The following is a 17,924-nucleotide window of genomic DNA, read 5'->3' on the forward strand; positions in this document are numbered from 1 at the left end:
CACCCTACCACTGAGTTTAAACTCTCCAGAGTAGCACTAGCAAGCCTCTCTTCAATTTAGGTGCAACCTGTCTCATATACAGGTCCCTCCTGCCCTGGAAGAGATCCAGTGATCCAGATAACTGAAGTTTTGTCTCCTACACCAGCTCTTTAACTATACAGTCAACTGGGTTATCTTCCTATTTCTCATCTCACTGGCCAGTTACAGAGGGAATACTCCAGAGTTTACAGCCCTTGAGGTGCTGCTTTTCAACTTTCTACCTAACTCTCTAAATTCCCTTTGCAGGACCTCATCTTTCTTCTTGCCTATATCATCAGGACCAGTATGGACCAACATCTCAGGATGCCCGCCTTCTCCTTTTAGAATGTCCTCCATTCGCTCATCGACATCCTCGACTCTGGAACCATGAAGGCAACATATCATTTTGGAGTCTTGCTCACTGCCATTGAAATGCTTATCTGTGTCCCCGACTATAGAGTCCCTTATCACTATCATCTACCTAAACTTAAACCCTCCCTGCTTTACAACACTGTCAGTTGTGATGCCACTGATCTGGCTGCTGCGATTGCTTTCCCCTGAGAGGCCATTTCCTCCAAACAGTATTCAAAATAGTATGCTTGTTTTGGAGAGGAATGGCCGAGGGGGACTCCTGCACTGCATGCCTGCCCCTCCTGGCAGTCATTGTCTATCTGACTGAACACTTGGTGTGACCACATTCTTGAAACTCCTATCTATAAAATTTGTGAGCGGCATTTGATGACTTCCGCTCACAGCAGGATCATACCACTCCCCAAACTGCCATTACTATCCTTCTAGTAACTATTTCTGGTCTATAAAATGACTTGGATGAACAAACTACTGTATTGAAATTTGCGACCAATACAAAAGTAGTGAAGTAAGTTGTGAAGAGGGCAAAGGAATCTGTAAATGGATATTGATAATTTAAGTGAATGGAGAAAATTTTGGCTGCAATTTGGAAAAGTGTGAGTTTATCTGCTTTTGTTAGAGAAGATTAGAAACAAGGTATTATTAACATGGAGACCCTACCCAGTTCTGGGTTTTCTAGTAAAAGCATCAATAGACATTAGCAACACAAGTAATTTGGAAAGCAAATTGGATGTTTGCCTTTGTTTCAAAGAGTATGCTGTATATGAAGAGGACTTTTTTATTCCCCATCTCTATAGGGATCTAGCCTAGATTTCTGCATGTATATTCTATCTCATTATATATGAAGGAATATGCTTGCATTGGAATCAGTCTAGAGAATCTTGGCTGGTTCCTGGAATGAAACAGTTGTCTTACAGAGAAAGGTTGTGCCAATACAGAAGAATGAGAAACTCCAAGCTGGCAGTGGTAGGGCCAGCGGTGTTTGGCTACTGAGCATGGGTTCAGCTGTGCGTGGCTCGTGGTGGGTTCGGCCACATTCTTTGTTTTGGTTGCCCTGAGCCGCCTCCTGATGTCCTCCTGCAGGAGGTCAGGACCCTGTGTATCTCCATTCCTCGTTCCATTTTGAGTGGCAGCATCAGAAGACAAGCCAGGACTAGGAGCCAGGACCCGTTGGTCAATATCCAGAGTCAGAGGAGATGCAGGACCCGAGCAGTGTGACAATCTCTAGCTTAGAGGTGCCGCAGAAGCGACATCGTCGATGGGCAGCAGGAAAGGGGAGCATTGCCAGGACCATGGGGACAAATGTTAGCAGCGGCAACCAGAGGAGCAGAGAGAATGAGGTTTATAACGAGGGAAAGATGAACTTTAGAAGTAGTTTCATCTTTAGTAATATTAATTTAATATCAATTTATTCAGTATGTCATCATTTATACAATTCAGTCAGTGACATTTGTTCTGTAATCCTGGATGGTGGTCTAGTGTGGTGACATTATCCACTTTTCACTGTACCTAAGTACAAGTGACAACATGTTAAATGAAGATTATTTCATTGAATAGATAACATTCTGAAGGGACTTGACAGGTTAGGTACTAAGAAGGTGGACCAGTTTTCACAGAATCAGGAAGACTTTGCAAACCTTTCAAAATAGCAGGCAGGACCCACATCTGGATATTCTACTACAAATTCTGACTATTCAGTCTTTATCTTCGGAAAGAAGTGTGCAGTGTGATTCCCGCAGGAGAGAAATCTAACTCAACAACACCATTGGAACTCTGTGCTGTGTTCAAACAGATGCAAGGGCGGGAGGGGGCTGGACGGCCTACTCCTACTCCTGCTCCTGCTTCTGTTTCTTATATATAGTGCCTCAGCCATTTCTTGATATCATGTGGAGCGCCTATAACTTTAATTTAAGTTAATCCAAGCAGCCTTGATTTATTTATTATTATTTGTCACATGAACCCGGGTAGAGTGAAAAGTTATCATAAAATCATAGAATACGGCCCAACAAGTCCACACCGACCCAGACCCATCCACCTAACCTACATGTCCCTGAACATTATGGGCAATTTAACATGGCCAATCCACCTAGCCTGGACATCTTTGGACTGTGGGAGGAAACTGGAGCACCTGGAAGAAGCCCACACAGACATGGGGAGAATGTGCAAACTCCACACAGACAGTCACCCGACGGTGGAATTGAACCCAGGTCCCTGGCACTGTGAGGTAGCGGTGCTAACCATTGTACTACCCCATGTTTTGCATGTAGTGCAGGCAGATGTATACTTTGTATATGCATGCAAAGTGCTTGTGGGAAATAAAATAGAGCGAACAATACAATGTTTTGGCTGCAGAGAAGGTGCACAAAGAGTGACTTAATACAATTTGATACTGAGCTGCAAAAGAAAATAGTACACTGGTTAAAGAGTTGGATCTTAGGACCTTCTTAAATTAGAAAGAGGAAGTGGTTTTGGTAGAGGGGGGATTTCCAGTGTTTTGGGCTGTGTTGAAGGTAGAGTTACCAATGTTGAGCCAAAGGAAATTGGAAAAGTCACGGACGTTGTCTTGCTGAAGAAGGTGACGGAGACAGGGAGTGCTGAGATTAGAGTGTTGTTTAAGAACATGCTTTTCTGCCTGTACTATCACTTTGTAATCACTGTCAACAATAACAGGGCAATGTCTTAAAATCAGCAGAAGGTTTCTTCAAACTTTGTCTATTTCCAGACAACATCGGGAAAATGATTATTTTCACAGCCCACTGTTGTGATCTGGAGTGCAGTCCTAGAAAGTATGATGAATGCAGATTTAATTGTAATTTTCAAAAGAATGGAATTGGCAATGGATTGAAAAAGGAAAAGTTCGCAAGTATCTGTAGAAAGAGCAGTGAATTTAGACCAATGGCTACGTCTTGCAAAGAGTCTCCACAAGCACTGAACATTGCCTTTCTGTGTGGAATAATTGGGGGCCTTCAAAAAACTGGAAGAAGAAGCATTGAAAAATATTAAAAACTAACTCAGTTGCCTCAACAAGAAGTAAGAGCAATTATAATTGTACTCTGAAAAGAAACTTGTATATGGTATGAAAATCAACGCAGCTTATGTCTGTTAAGTCAGTGGTTAGGTTGTAAACTAATGATGATGTGCTTACCAATGAAAGTATAAAAATGACAGACACGTTAAGAGTTACTTTGCTTCAGAAGAGATTAATGTGCCTGACATCCTAAAGAAACTATCTTTGAATTAGGAATTGGAATTCATCAAAATGAACCCAAGCAAAATAACTGCAAATTTAACAAAAGGCATGAAAGCATAACAAATCCCTTGGACTAGATACAGAATTTGCTGGAGAAACTCAACAAATCTGTCAGCATCTGTGGAGAGAAGGCAGAGTTAATGTTTTGAGTCCAGTCACCTTCAGAGCTGGCTTCTTTATCCCTGAACCAGATAGTTTCCCTTCCAAGGCTATTATTGAAATTTGAAAAATTTCACCAAACTGCAATCTTTCAAAGTTGTCTGAATTCAGGAATTCCACTCCCCACTCTCTTTTGATCCATGAAATGGTGCATGTAACTCTGATATTTAAAAGAGGTGAGATTTGAGTTCAGAGGTCACTGTTCAAAATTTCAAGATGTTCCAGGGAACAGTTCGGGCTGATACGGGGAAATCATTTCCACGTATACTGTAGTTTGGGAGTTTGGGGGAGGGTGGTGGCAGAATTAGAGCAGGATTCCTCAGATCTGAAACTGGGAAAGACTTGTAAACAGCAGAAGTTTGGACCTTTCTCAAAAATACATCAGCTGTTAATTTTAAATCTAATGTTGTGTTATCCCATGCTATGAAGGACATGAGACAAAGACCAGTAGACAATCCGGTCTTCCTCAGGAGTTAGGACACAGATCATACATGAACAATAGTGAAACAATTCTGAGGGGCTAAATATCCCTTTTGGTGCTTCTAATAGGTGAATGAACCAGCTGTTCAGCAGTTTGAAGTTCATAGGGGTTGTGCCAGCTGGCTTTAACACTTAATCACTTTGAGTTTACTGTTGATCTATTACCCAGACAGTTTGGGAATTGACAACTAAAACAATGATAAACTGAGCCCAAAGATGCTTTTTTTTGTGAGAAATACCTTAAAGTTCCTTTGTTATTGGTCAGTAAACCTCACTAGCATGATCATGAGAGCACCTTTGTCATAAAACAATGCCAGTTCAAACAGAAAGACCACCATCACCAAGGAACAAAGTTTAAGTTTGCCGATATCCAGAGAACAAGATTTTCCAAACAAAGTTTTGACTGATTGCACTTTACAACCAGTTAATTATAAGTCATTGTAATTTTGTACCCAGACGTTGGCAGTAAAGTTTGTGCAGAACAATGTCACACAAATAAGTGAGGTGAATGATCTGCTTTGAGATAATGAGAACTGCAGATGCTGGAGAATCCAAGACAACAAAGTGTGGAGCTGGATGAACACAGCAGGCCAAGCAGCATCTCAGGAGCACAAAAGCTGACGTTTCGGGCCTAGACCCTTCACCAGAGAGCCTCTCTGATGAAGGGTCTAGGCCCGAAACGTCAGCTTTTGTGCTCCTGAGATGCTGCTTGGCCTGCTGTGTTCATCCAGCTTCACACTTTGTAATCTTGAATGATCTGCTTTAGCTGGTTCAGGGATAGCTAGAGCCCCGGGACAGTTCACTACTTAAAAAGCTCAGTAGGATCTTTGTTAAGTGACAGGCAGATTCAGTCTATGTTTAACATCTTTTCCAAAAGACAGCATCTCTGCCACTGCAGCACTTCCTCAGTCCTACAATATTTGGAGAATTAGATTATGATTATTTCTGAAGAAGTGTCCAGACCCGAAATGTCAGCTTGCCTGTTCCTCAGATGCTGCTTGGCCTGCTGTGTTCATCCAGCTCTACACCTTGTTATCTTAGATGATGATGATAAGTTTCAGCCGGGGCCGTACAGCCGTGATCTGAGAGAACTGTACAACCTACTGAGACATAGACTCGTAGTAGCCGAGTCTCATCTGGGGAATGGAGATTGTAGAATTGGGTGTTTGTGCAGAAAAGCTGACTATACTGATCTTCACATTCCATTTAATAGTTCACGATTTCTTCAAACAAGACCTTCTATCCCTTGTAGTGGAAATGTCACATTTTCCAAAATTCACCCTGCAATTTTCTGAAAACTTGAAAACAACTTTGGCCATAAAATATTTAATTCCGGTTTTCCACCAGGCCAGGTTAGAAGTATTATCATTCCCAGAGTTAGACATTAAAACAGTTTGTTCGCTGAAACATGACTTACAGGTTGAACAGTTTTAGAACTCTACAAACAGCTGGGAGCCACAACGCAAGTACTATTATTTTTGTTTTCGCAATTAATTTATTCAGTACAGAATGCAGCAAAAGTACATCACGTTTTTTAAAGGTGAAGCCAGATTGATGTCCTCTCAACATATTTATGATCAATCAGCCCCTGTCAGTCAGTAAACAAATTGTTCCTGAAGAAGCATTTGTCAAACCTCTTTATGGTCAGGCGAGAGAGAAAAGAGCCAGAAGAATTTTGCCCCAGCAATGCACTTCAGTTTGATTATGTTATCACATTCATAAGCAGCTATCTTAGCCTTCGGCTCTGTGGAATCATGTGCAATATTTGGCTTGTTCGCCTGTAATGAGATTACTTAAGAAATTGGAGAAACAAAATTAATATTACAGGCAGTGGGCCATCCACCCACAGCTAGGAGTGTCCATCTTTCAATCTGTTGATGGGGCTGTGCTGCCACATTCCAGCCTGACTACGGTACTAACAGAGGTCTGATCAGGTCAGATGTGGCTAAAGTTACCAGGTGTAAATTCAAGGCTATAAGTGGCTTGAAAGACCCCAGTTTCATTTGGCACACTCTACCACGCAGTGTCTGTCAGAACCAGGTGATAGTTCATGTTTCTTGACTGTGCCATTAGTCCACAAACAAGGCTCTGCCAAGACCAACGATGGGCCTCCGAGCTGACTTTCTTTAATCTACTGTTCACTGATGTAGTGACACCATTCAGCCAAAGATTTTGAATGAAGTCCTGTCTAGAATTTGGGCGCTGTGGTCAGCTCTACCTTTCCTATCCCGTTGAAATAGCTGAATGGTGCTGCCAGGTCCTGTGCAATCGAAGTGCAGGTCAAGGAGCAGCTTCACCATCAAATCTGCCCCTTAATCCCACAGTGGAATTTCTTCATAGACATTTGTTCCATGCCTCCCTTATCCCTCACAGTCTCCTGAGAGAAACAGTAAAACTTTGGGCCATTGAAGGCAAAATAGCAACCTTCAGCCTCACATCAGCATATCGTGTCATTGACACTTCGTTGTAATTCTAATGAGATGCCGACAGAAAGCACCTAGGAGCATTATACTGTGTTGAAGATGTAGAAAATCATGGTGTGGTTTGTGGCTGCAGCCTTTATAAATGAAGTCAACTACTGTAAAAGTAACTTGAAACTGTAGAGTCTATCATTACAGCCTGACACCATTTATTACATTCCCTCGCCAGTGCTCAGTGCTAAACGAGAAGCTGGATTCGCTGCTGCAGGCTCTGAATGATGAATCGCAGGCCATGACCAGCCACCACTCTGCGACACCACTCATTGCAGAGGAGGAAGGAGAGGAAGAGGAATTTAGTGAGGAGTCCTCATCTGAGAGCAAAGAGCAGGCACTGGAAATGATTTCAGCTAGGTCTTCCACGCAAAAGTTCTTCAAACCAAGGGAACAGCTTATGCTTCGGGCAAACAGTCTGAAGAAAGCAGTGAGGCAAATCATCGAACAAGCAGAGAAAGGTACAGCCTGCTGAAGCCCCTGCATGTTTTCCACTTATTTGTTTACTGTCCGTTTATCCAAACAGCAGAATTTTTTTTTTGCAAGTTACATAAATAGAGTTTTCTTTCTGTTTGGAAATAATTCCCTTTGAACTAATCAACATCAAGTTGCCTGAGAGATACAGTAAATGTTCATGTATCTTCATATAAGGATACTATTTCACCAGCCAAAGCAACTTGCTTTGTTTTAACCTTTTAATTTTGCCTTTTTTGAAATGAACATAAACAAAGAGTACAGTTTTGCAGAAAACTGAGAGGAGAATAGCAAGTGAACATGATTAAAATTTTAAAAAAGAAAGCAAAGAGGGGCATGAGAAAATATTGGTGAGTGAAGTCAAGAAACCCTAAAAATGTTTTCTAAATAACATACAGAAAGCTAAGGAATGTGTAGGGTTGACTAGAAACAATGAGTAATTTCTGTATGGTAGTGGAAGATTTAGGAATGGTTCTCACAGAATATCTGGTGTTCTGCCTTCATAGAAGAGGGAGCCATGCAGACGTTGCAGTTAGGAAGATAGGAAATAGGAACAGGTGTCATCCATTCGGCCAATCAATTCTGCTTCATTGTTCAATTAAATCATGACTAATGTTCTAATCTCAATGCCAATTTTGCATGCTATCCCTGTAGGCCTTGATGTCTTTAATATCTAGAAATCCATTGATTTCTGACATGAAAAACTGAGGAGAAGAAGAGCGAAATATTAGGTAGGATAAGAGTTGGGGGAGACAAAATATTAAGAGGTTTAGCATCTTTGGAAATGAGTACAAGGCCATATTTGGTTGAAATGTATTCCAGGCTGTTAAGAAACATTGAGGCTGTTCATTCCTTAAGATCTGTTGCCTAATTTCATATACTCACCTTTGGTCTTATCGCATAATATTTGTGGACAGCAAAGGATCAGTTTTGAATTTAAACATTACAACTGGTCCAGGATAAATTTATTTCTGAAAGAGAGTTCCTTCCTTGCAGGCAAGTGTTACTTATTCCAATTTCTGAAATGTCTGGCTTGCATTTTGAATATTGAGAAAAGCCAGACCAGAAATTGCTAGCACCCTGGCCCCCATTTTCCATCCTCTCTGGCTACACACGCGGTGCGAGAGGAGTGCTAGCATCGAGCCATTGCTTGGAAAGGGAGGAATGGATCAGCCAACTTATAACACACATAATGCCAAATATAGGCGAATGACTGAAAACATTTCTGAGGGCAGTATTAATTGATAGAAAGCCATGGATTCATCAAGGACAGTTACTGTGGAAGTGTTGATGAAACATTGTGCTGGTTCTTTTTTTTTTGGAGTAGTTAACAAGGGCATTGATGAAGATCAGCGATGATGGGAACTGCAGATGCTAGAGAATCCAAGATAACAAAGTGTGAAGCTGGATGAACACAGCAGGCCAAGCAGCATCTCAGGAGAGATGCTCATTGATGAAGGTCACGTGTTTGATGTTGTCCACATGAAAATTAACATGCCTTGTTAGAAATTGCAAGCAGCAGAAGTGGTTCCAAAAGTAGAAACTCCTGACTTAGGTGGGAATGTGGAAAGTTGTCTCAGTGGCAGGGCATAGAGGTAATAGTCACTGGTGCTAATGACTGGAAGACTGTTCCCAGTGGAATTCCACAAAGTTCAGTACTGGCTCCCTTCCTGTTTGTGGTATATATGAATGAGTTGGCCTTATAGGTAGGAGATGTGATTAAGGATTTTGTAGTTGGTGCAAGGATTAGCCAAATGGTTAATAGTGAGGAAGAAAACTGTTGATTGCAGGATATTATCATTGGTATGGCCATGTGGACAGAAAAGTTGTATTTGTAGCTTATTCCAGAAAAATATACAGGGAAAGGAAGTGCACAGTAATGGCAAATTACTGAGACATATAGAGGAGCAGAGGGACTTTCAAGTATACATCCGTAGAGTCCTGATGGTAGCATGATAAGTCAATGTTAGTACAGTAAACATTAAGATGCTTTTCTTTATTAGTTAAAGATTAGAATTTAAGGGCAGAGAGTTTATGTTGTAATGGGAACACTACTTTTGACCACAGCACTAGGGTTATAAACTGTTCTAGTCACTCTGTTACAGGAAATATAGGGTATAGAGCAGATTACAGGATGGTTGCCAGAAATGCAGAATTTTAGCTATGAAGAAAAGTTTTTGGAACAGAGAGAGGAGAGAGTTGTTGAGGGGATCTAGAGTAGACTGTAAGGGTCTAATCCCCGTGGCAGAGAGGCAGAGCACCAGTTGATTGATCAATTGGGAAAACGACTAAAGGGAGTCTAAAATTTCTTTCAAGAGAGTGGTGATGTTCAGTTGGGAGAGAATTTTTTTTATATGCAGTGCATGACATTTTCTCCTTGGTAAGTCCGTATAAGCCCACACAAAACAAACACAAATGAGTTTCTGTCTTACTATCTGAAAGAGACACAGAGGCAGAAACTTACATCCCATTTAAAACATGCTTACATAATGCATAGATTAGATTAGATTCCCTACAGTGTGGAAACAGGCCCTATGGCCCAACAGGTCGACACCAAATACATACAACACAGAAACAGGCCACTCAGCCCAGTCAGTCCATATCAGTGTTCAGCCTTCTGCTGTCTTTCCTTGTTAAATCTGCCATCAAATCCCTATTTTCAATTTTCCCTCATGCTTGTTTATCCTTTCTTTAAATACAAATGTATTATTCAACCACTTCCTATAATAGTAAGTTCTACAATAACCTCACTCCTTGGGAAAGAACTTTCTTCCGAATTCTCAATGGAATTTCTTGGTGCATAGTTTGTATTGATGGCTTCCAGTTATGCTGTTCCTCACAAGAAGAAAATTTCTTTCTGTATCCACTCAAGCAAAATCTTCTATAATTTCAAAACCTGATAGGTCCCCCATGAGTCATCTGTTTTCCTAAAGAAAGAAACACAGCTTCTCTGATATGTAAATCGCCCATTTCTGACATCAAATCTTCTCTGTGCTCTCTCCAGAGCCTCTGTATCCCCAATATAATATGGCCACGTGAACCACTCAGGGCTGTATATAAATGAGGTTCAATACACTTCAGTTAATCCCTCTCAAATGCCTGGTGATGGATTTGTTGTTTTACGGCCTTGTTAAATGGTGACGCAACATTTAGTGACTGATATCAAGATCCCTCAGTTCATCAACCCACTGAAACGCTCACCTTCAAATAATGCGACCTTCCTACCTCTATGTACCACCACACACTTAGCTGCATTGAACTTCATTTGCCAATCATTTGCCCAGAAGATGAGCCAAAGGACCAGGAAGGTAGGGAGGCAGCAAGTAGGAGGGGAGGATTGGGGGAGGAATGGGGCAAGGGTGGAGAGTTGGAAGCAGGAGAGGTGAACAGGACGGTTGGGGAGAGAGGGGCCAAGGAGTAGAATAAGGAGAGAGAAAAAGGGAATGGGCTGGTCATGGAGGTTAGGGAGGAAGGGGCAAGGGACAGAGCCAGGGAGAGAGTGTCGAGCAGGAGGGTTCAATGTTGGAGGAGGCAAATAGGAGTTAAGTACAAGGAGTTAAAAGGTTTTAGGGCCCACTAGGTTCAAAGCAATCACGGGGTTATTGATATAAAAATGACATTCGAGGAATGTTTATGATAGTACAGTGCCATTCAGCACTTTTTTTTTTCAGGAATATATTGAAGTGCTAAATTCATGTTGCTGTGATCTAAACTTAGCTGGCTCACCAGTTCTGACCTGTGTCTGTCATCCAGCCTGATAGTTCTGTTAGAAATGGCAGAGAATATCCAGTTCCATTTTAGAGGAGACTGGCTTAGTCAATCTAAGCAACATCATGTATATTCCCAAATAAAACAAATATCTTGCTAAAGCACATGAGGAGCTATGTTCACAGTGGCATCATTTCTGCATCCTCATTCTTGATCTCTCCATTCCCCAAAATGCAGATTTAATGTTAGAAAACTTCCGGCATCCCTTTGGAGAGTTTGTAGTATAGCTTTTATACAGTATACAGTTTTTCCCATGCTCTTTGACTCCAGGCTACTAGTTTGGCATTTTTATACTTCTGTTTCAAGAAAAAATTCAAACCAATCACTGGGATTCACTTCCAGGCAGATAAAGTTGAAAGGCAGAGACATTCTATATTCAACTTGTTTTGCGTGTTCATGAAACAGCAATGTTTAGAGCTGCGTATTACATCAAGCAGAAAGAAGCACTCGAGAAAATGCAGTAAAAAATTACAAGGATAATATCAGACTGAAAGGTTATAATTATAAGGAAGATTAGACTGACTGTGACTTCTTTCCCGTCGATGATAGATGCTCCAAAAGTGATCTTTCAGATAATAAATAGGGTTAACAGAGCTGACATTGGGCAGATAGTCCCACTTAAGGCTGGTTGAAATCGAGAGGTCATCAACAGGAAATCAATTTAGTAAGGAAATCTGAAGGAAACTCGTCAGCCATAGACTACTCTGACTGTGGAATGGCATGGATGAATTGAAAGAGAATTTATATACGTACGCGCACAAAGGAATGAGGAATGGGCTGATACTTTGATCAAATTAGATCTGATGGGAGAAGGGTCATAGGGAACACAAGTGTGATGGAACCAAATGAGCAGCTGCTGACTGCTAATGACAGAGACAGTGGGAAGGTAAGTTGTCGAGAGGGAAGCTGTACATGCTTGCAAAGGGATGTGTTCACAGTTTAAACAGGAGAGCAAAAATTTGGCAGTCAGAGCATAATGTGAGAATATGTGAACTTGTCCACTTCAGCAGGAAGAATAAAAAAGCAGCATATCATTAAAGTTGATATTGTGGAACTCTGTGGTTCAGAGAGTCTGGGTCTGCTGGTTCATTATTTGCAGCAAGTTAGTATTCAGGAAGAGTGATTGGGAATGCAAGTGGAATGTTGGCCATTATTACAAGGAGGGTGGTATAAAAGTTGGAAAATGTTACCGCAGTTTGGCCTCCCTTTTTAAGAGAAAATATAATGATATCAGAAGGAGCTCAGAGAAAATCCAATCAAATGATTGTGGATGAAAGTGTCATCTTACAAGAAAAGGTTAATCAGGTTGGGTCTATACCCACTGAAGTTTAAAAGAACGAGAGGTGAGCTTATTGAAACATTTACGACCTTGACGTGTACAGAATGGATGCTGGAAGGATGTTTCCTTTTGTGGCAGAGTCTAGACCTCAGGACTCCCAGTTAAAACAGAGATCAGAAGAACTCATTTCTCTCAGAGGGTCATTAGTCTGTAGGATTGTTTTTCCTCAAGAGCAGGGAGCTGTGCCATACAATATATTCAAGGATCAGTGAGACAGAATTTTGATTGACCAAGAAGTCGAGGGTTCCTGTGGAGGGTGAAACGCAATGACAGGAAAGTGGCGTGGAGCTCACAGTCATATCATCCAAGACTTTAGGTGGCTCAGTGGTTAGAACTGTTGCCTCACAGCGCCAGAGACTCAGGTTTGTTTCCACCCTCAGGTGACTGTATGTGTGGAGTTTGCGCATTCTCCCTGTGCCTGCGTGGGTTTCCTCAGGGTACTTCTGTTTCCTCCCATGGTCCAAAGGTGTGCAGGCTCGGTGGATTGGCCATGCTAAATTTCCCACAATGTTTAAGAATGTATAGGTTAGGTGGCTTATAGGGTAATGGGCCTGGGCAGGATACTCCAAGGGTCAATGTGGACTGGTTGCACCAAAGAGTCTGTTTCCTCGCTGTGGGGATTCTATGAATCTATGAACATTATTGAATGACAGACCAGGCTCAAGCGGCTGAATGGACCTACTGCAGCTGCTAATCTTGTGTGTTATTACATAACCAGTGGCATCAAACAGCTGGGCCAATCTACTTGTTTAGTGCCTTAAATTCTTTGTGGAGACTGTTTATCTCCAATTCTTTTCCCACAACAATTTGCTGCCAGCTGCCATTTCACTTGCTGCAAGCAAATTGCTTATTTAGGAATCCCTCTGGACTGGCCCTTGGCAGTTCCAGGTCTGGATTAGGGAAAGGAGTTCCTGTGAAGGGGAAAAAAATAAAGACTGCCATTACGTCGGAAATGTTTTGTCATCCATTTATCACCACCAAGGAACTGTCAAGCCAGAAGACCTGTTAGATATTGAGTCAATGGAGATCTTTCTATAACACTGTGCTGTGTGCAAGATTGGACCAAATTGGATGAACCTACTATTGCCCAGGCACTTGGAAATTTTGCTGACCTGTGACTTCCTATATTCCTTGTGCTTCTGCTAATAGTTCATAGAGAAAAGGCTGGAATTATTTCATTGAATGAAGAATGCCTTTATCATTAGCTGTATGCAGTTATTTAATGTAGATTGAACAATGACCCTGGTGTTGCCAGTGATGACAACGTGTGGAGCTGGAGGAACACAACAGGCCAAGCAGTATCAGAGGAGCTGGAAAGTTGACGTTTAATGGAGAAATCCAAGTTGATGGGAGTTGTAAATATTGGAAAGTGTGGAAAGATTTAGCTGAATGTCTTTTTGTAGCAACTGTACGTCTCAGGCATAGTCGCTGTTTTGAATCGCAGCTTCTGCACTGGACGTGTGAGGGATATCAGTTCACGCACCTTTCGCACATCCTGACTCCACCTCCACGCATTTCTTCTCTTGTTCTTCTGAAATCATGAATTGGGGCTATTATTGGAATACAGAGCCACTGAAGCATTTTTTTTCTATTCATTTGTCAGATGTGGGTGTTGCTGGCTGGCCAGCATTTCTTGCCCATCTGTAGGTGGTGGTGAGCTGTCTTCTTGCATCACTGCAGCTGAGTGATGAGAAGAGGATGCACAAAACATAAAATATAAGTGTTTGCAGATTTAGACAGAACTCTAGCCCTGAGTAACTGCCTTTTGGAAGTGTACAGGAATTGGTGATAACCAGGTGAATACACTGGCAAACTGCACAAAGGGCAACAACATGTACCAGAGAGAACTGCTGATAGAACACTGCATAGGCCCCAAAACAGACAGACACTTTTATCAATCCCAATTTCATCTTATTTTTTGTGTTTCAATCAAGTTTGAGAGACCTCAGCTTTTGGGTTCATTGAGCTGACATGGGCCAAACGGTTTCCTCATTTGGATTTATCATGTGGTACAATGTTGAGACATTTCATTGTATTATTTCCCTTTTACAAAGTGTCTCCCCACACAGTATCAAGACTAGAAAATCACTCTGAGAGCACATTGTATCACAACCGTTGACATTTTATTCCCAGTGAGAACCTTTGAGTTCTCCTGTCCCAGAGCTCTGATATTACAAATAACTACCAGTTGTGTAGATATAACTCGACGACTCAAACTCTAATTTTTATTTTATAACCTGGAAGTGTAACAATTCTAAAATTTAAAAGAGCCTGTGCTTTTCTTACCCAGAAAAGTGAAGGCTGATGGGTCAATCCGATAGAGGCTCAGAAGAATTATACAGGAATTTAATACAGTAAACATGGAGAAGCTGTTTTCATTTATTGAAAAGGTTTGAAGCTAGAGCCATAAATGTAAGTCAATTATTAATAAATTAAATGGGAAGTTCAGGAGAAACTTTACATGAGAATGATTGGAATGAGATACATGATACCACATTTGATGAGACAAATAGCTAAAGTGTATTTAAGGTGAATCGGGATAAATGCATGAAACAGAAGGTCATAGAAAGATACGTTAAAAGAATGAATTTAAGTAATATAGCTTGTGTGGAGTATACACACCAACGTCAACCTGTTGGGCCAAATGGCCTGACGATATATTTTCGGTACTCTGAGAATAAAAGTCATAACTGGGCCTGTGACCCATTGCTCCACTCTGATCGTATCAGCATATTAACAGCTTTCTGTCAGTATTCACTTCCTGTATTCACTGCCAGCACTGCCTGTACTTGCTGTTCTCCTCTCTGTGTATTTATTGATGGTTCTCCTTTGTAGTTGTGGATGAACAGAATGCACACACTCAACAACAGGTTGAAGTGGAGCTGAAAAAGGAAATTGAGGAGCACTTGAAGGAAGAGGAGGAAGAGGAGGAGAAGGAGGAGGATGAGACCAAAGAACCTGACATTCAAACAGGTATGTTTTATTTATCTCTCTACAGGCTCCTTCTAGAATAGGGAGCTCAACCTCCCTGAGTTTATTGTTACAGGTGCTACAGAGCTATTCCGCCTGTCAGACTGAATTCAGGTAAAATCTCATGGGTTTGAAAGCTTTGATTGCATGTCCCACTATTTACGTGGCAGTCTTGCCAGTCCAGCATCAACTTGCAGTGTGGGCAGACATATGATTTAAAAAAAATACAAAGTCGGAGCCGGACTGAATGTAAGAGATTGATCCTGATGCTTCCCACTCTCTTTGATACAGGGAACTGTTCACAGAGAACCATCTTTCTCAGCCATGAACCCTGACAGATGTAACCCTCTTGCAGCATCTGAGCCAAGTGTCTGCAGTATCTGAACCATCACTCTACTGTATCTGGCCACATTCCTACAGTATCTAACTGCCACCCGTGGTATCTAACCATTTCCTTTCATAGAACATAGAGCATTACAGCACAGTACAGGCCCTTCGGCCCTCGATGTTGCGCCGACCTGTGAACCCAATGTGAAGCCCATCTAACCTATACTATTCCATAATCATCCATATGTTTATCCAATGACCATTTAAATGCCCTTAAATTTGGCGAGTCTACTACTATTGCAGGTAGGGCATTCCATTGCCTTACTACGCTCTGAGTAAAGAACCTACCTCTGACTTCTGTCCTATATCTATCACCCCTCAATTTAAAGCTATGTCCCCTCATACTAGCCATTACCATCCAAAGAAAAAGGCTCTCACTGTCCACCCTATCTAATCCTCTGATCATCTTGTATGTCTCTATTAAGTCGCCTCTTTACCTTCTTCTCTCTAACGAAAACAGCCTCAAGTCCCTCAGCCTTTCCTCATAAGACCTTCCCTCCATACCAGGCAACATCCTGGTAAATGTCCTCTGCACCCTTTCCAATGCTTCCACATCCTTCCTGTAATGCGGCGATCAGAACAGTACACAATACTCCAAATGCGGCCACGCCAGAGTTTTGAACAGCAGCAACATGACCTCATGGATCCGAAACTCAATCCCTCTACCAATAAACTCGAACACACTGTACGCCTTTTTAACAACCCTATCACTCTGGGTGGCAACTTTCAGGGATTTAAGCAAATGGACACCGAGATCTCACTGCTCATCCACACTACCAAGAATCTTACCATTGGCCCAGTACTCTGTATTTCTGTTACTCCTTCCAAAGTAAATCACCTCACATTTTTCCACATTAAACTCCATTTGCCACCTCTCAGCCCAGCTCTGCAGCTTATCTATGTCCCTCTGTAACCTACAACATCCTTCTGCACTATACACAACTCCACCGATTTTGGTGTCATCCGCAAATTTACTAACCCATCCTTCTATGCCCTCAGAGATAATGGGAACTGCGGATGCTGGAGATTCCAAGATAATAAAATGTGAGGCTGGATGAACACAGCAGGCCAAGCAGCATCCCAGGAGCACAAAAGCTGACGAAGGGTCTAGGCCCGAAGCGTCAGCTTTTGTGCTCCTGGGATGCTGCTTGGCCTGCTGTGTTCATCCAGCCTCACATTTTATTATCTTGGAATCTCCAGCATCCGCAGTTCCCATTATCTCTTCTATGCCCTCATCCAGGTCATTTATAAAAATGACAAACAGCAGTGGCCCCAAAACAAATCTTTGCGATACACTTGCGGATGACCATTTCCCATCAACCACCACCCTCTGTCTTCTTGCAGCTAGCCAATTTCTGATCCAAATTGCTAAATCACCCTCAATCCCATGACTCTGTATTTTCTGCAATAGCCTACCATGGGATACCTTATCAAGCGCTTTTCTGAAATCCTCATCCACCTGTTTGGTCACCTTTTCAAAGAACTCAATAAGGTTTGTGAGGCACGACCTACCCTTCACATCAGTCAATGAAAGCAGGCATGCAGGTACAGCAGGCAGTGAAGAAAGCTAATGGCATGCTGGCCTTAATAACAAGAGAAATTGAGTATAAGAGCAAAGAGGTCCTTCTGCAGCTGTACAGTGCCTTGGTGAGACCGTACCTGGAGTATTGTGTGCAGTTTTGATCTCCAAATTTGTGGAATGACATTCTTGCTATTGAGGGAGTGCAGCATAGGTTCACGAGGTCAATTCCCAGAATGGCGGGACTATCATATGTTGAAAGATTGGAGTGACTGGGCTTGTACACGCTTGAGTTTAGAAGGATGAGAGGGGATCTGATTGAGACATGTAAGATTATTAAGGGATTGGACACTCTGGAGGCAGGAAGCATGTTTCCACTGATGGGTGAGTCCCGAACCAGAGGACACAGTTTAAAAATAAGGGGTAGGCCATTTAGAACAGAGTTGAGGAAAAACTCCTTCACCCAGAGAGTGGTGGATATATGGAATGCTCTGCCCCAGAAGGCAGTGGAGGCTAAATCTCTGGACACTTTGAAGAAAGAGATAGACAGAGCTCTTAAAGATAGTGGAATCAAGGGTCATGGGGATAAGGCAGAAACAGGATACTGATTGTGGATGATCAGCCATGATCATAATGAATGGTGGTGCTGGCTCGAAGGGCCGAATGGCCTACTCCACCTATTGTCTGTTGTCTATTCGCAAAACCGTGTTGACTATCTCT

At 42.0% G+C, this 17,924-nt stretch overlaps 1 protein-coding gene across 4 annotated transcripts in view; it reads left to right on the forward strand.

Annotated features, from left to right (window-relative positions):
* Positions 1-17,924, forward strand: part of dgkh (diacylglycerol kinase, eta) — a 529,882-nt gene that overhangs the window by 411,068 nt on the left and 100,890 nt on the right. For all 4 annotated transcript variants that reach the window (XM_048541055.2, XM_048541057.2, XM_048541059.2 and 1 more), the window contains 2 exons: positions 6,926-7,208; positions 15,164-15,301. In XM_048541055.2, the coding sequence (XP_048397012.2) occupies positions 6,926-7,208; positions 15,164-15,301 (421 nt within the window). The remainder of the gene's footprint in view (positions 1-6,925; positions 7,209-15,163; positions 15,302-17,924) is intronic.

The sequence above is a fragment of the Stegostoma tigrinum genome, chromosome 12 (assembly GCF_030684315.1).
Source record: "Stegostoma tigrinum isolate sSteTig4 chromosome 12, sSteTig4.hap1, whole genome shotgun sequence".
Lineage (NCBI taxonomy): Eukaryota > Metazoa > Chordata > Chondrichthyes > Orectolobiformes > Stegostomatidae > Stegostoma > Stegostoma tigrinum.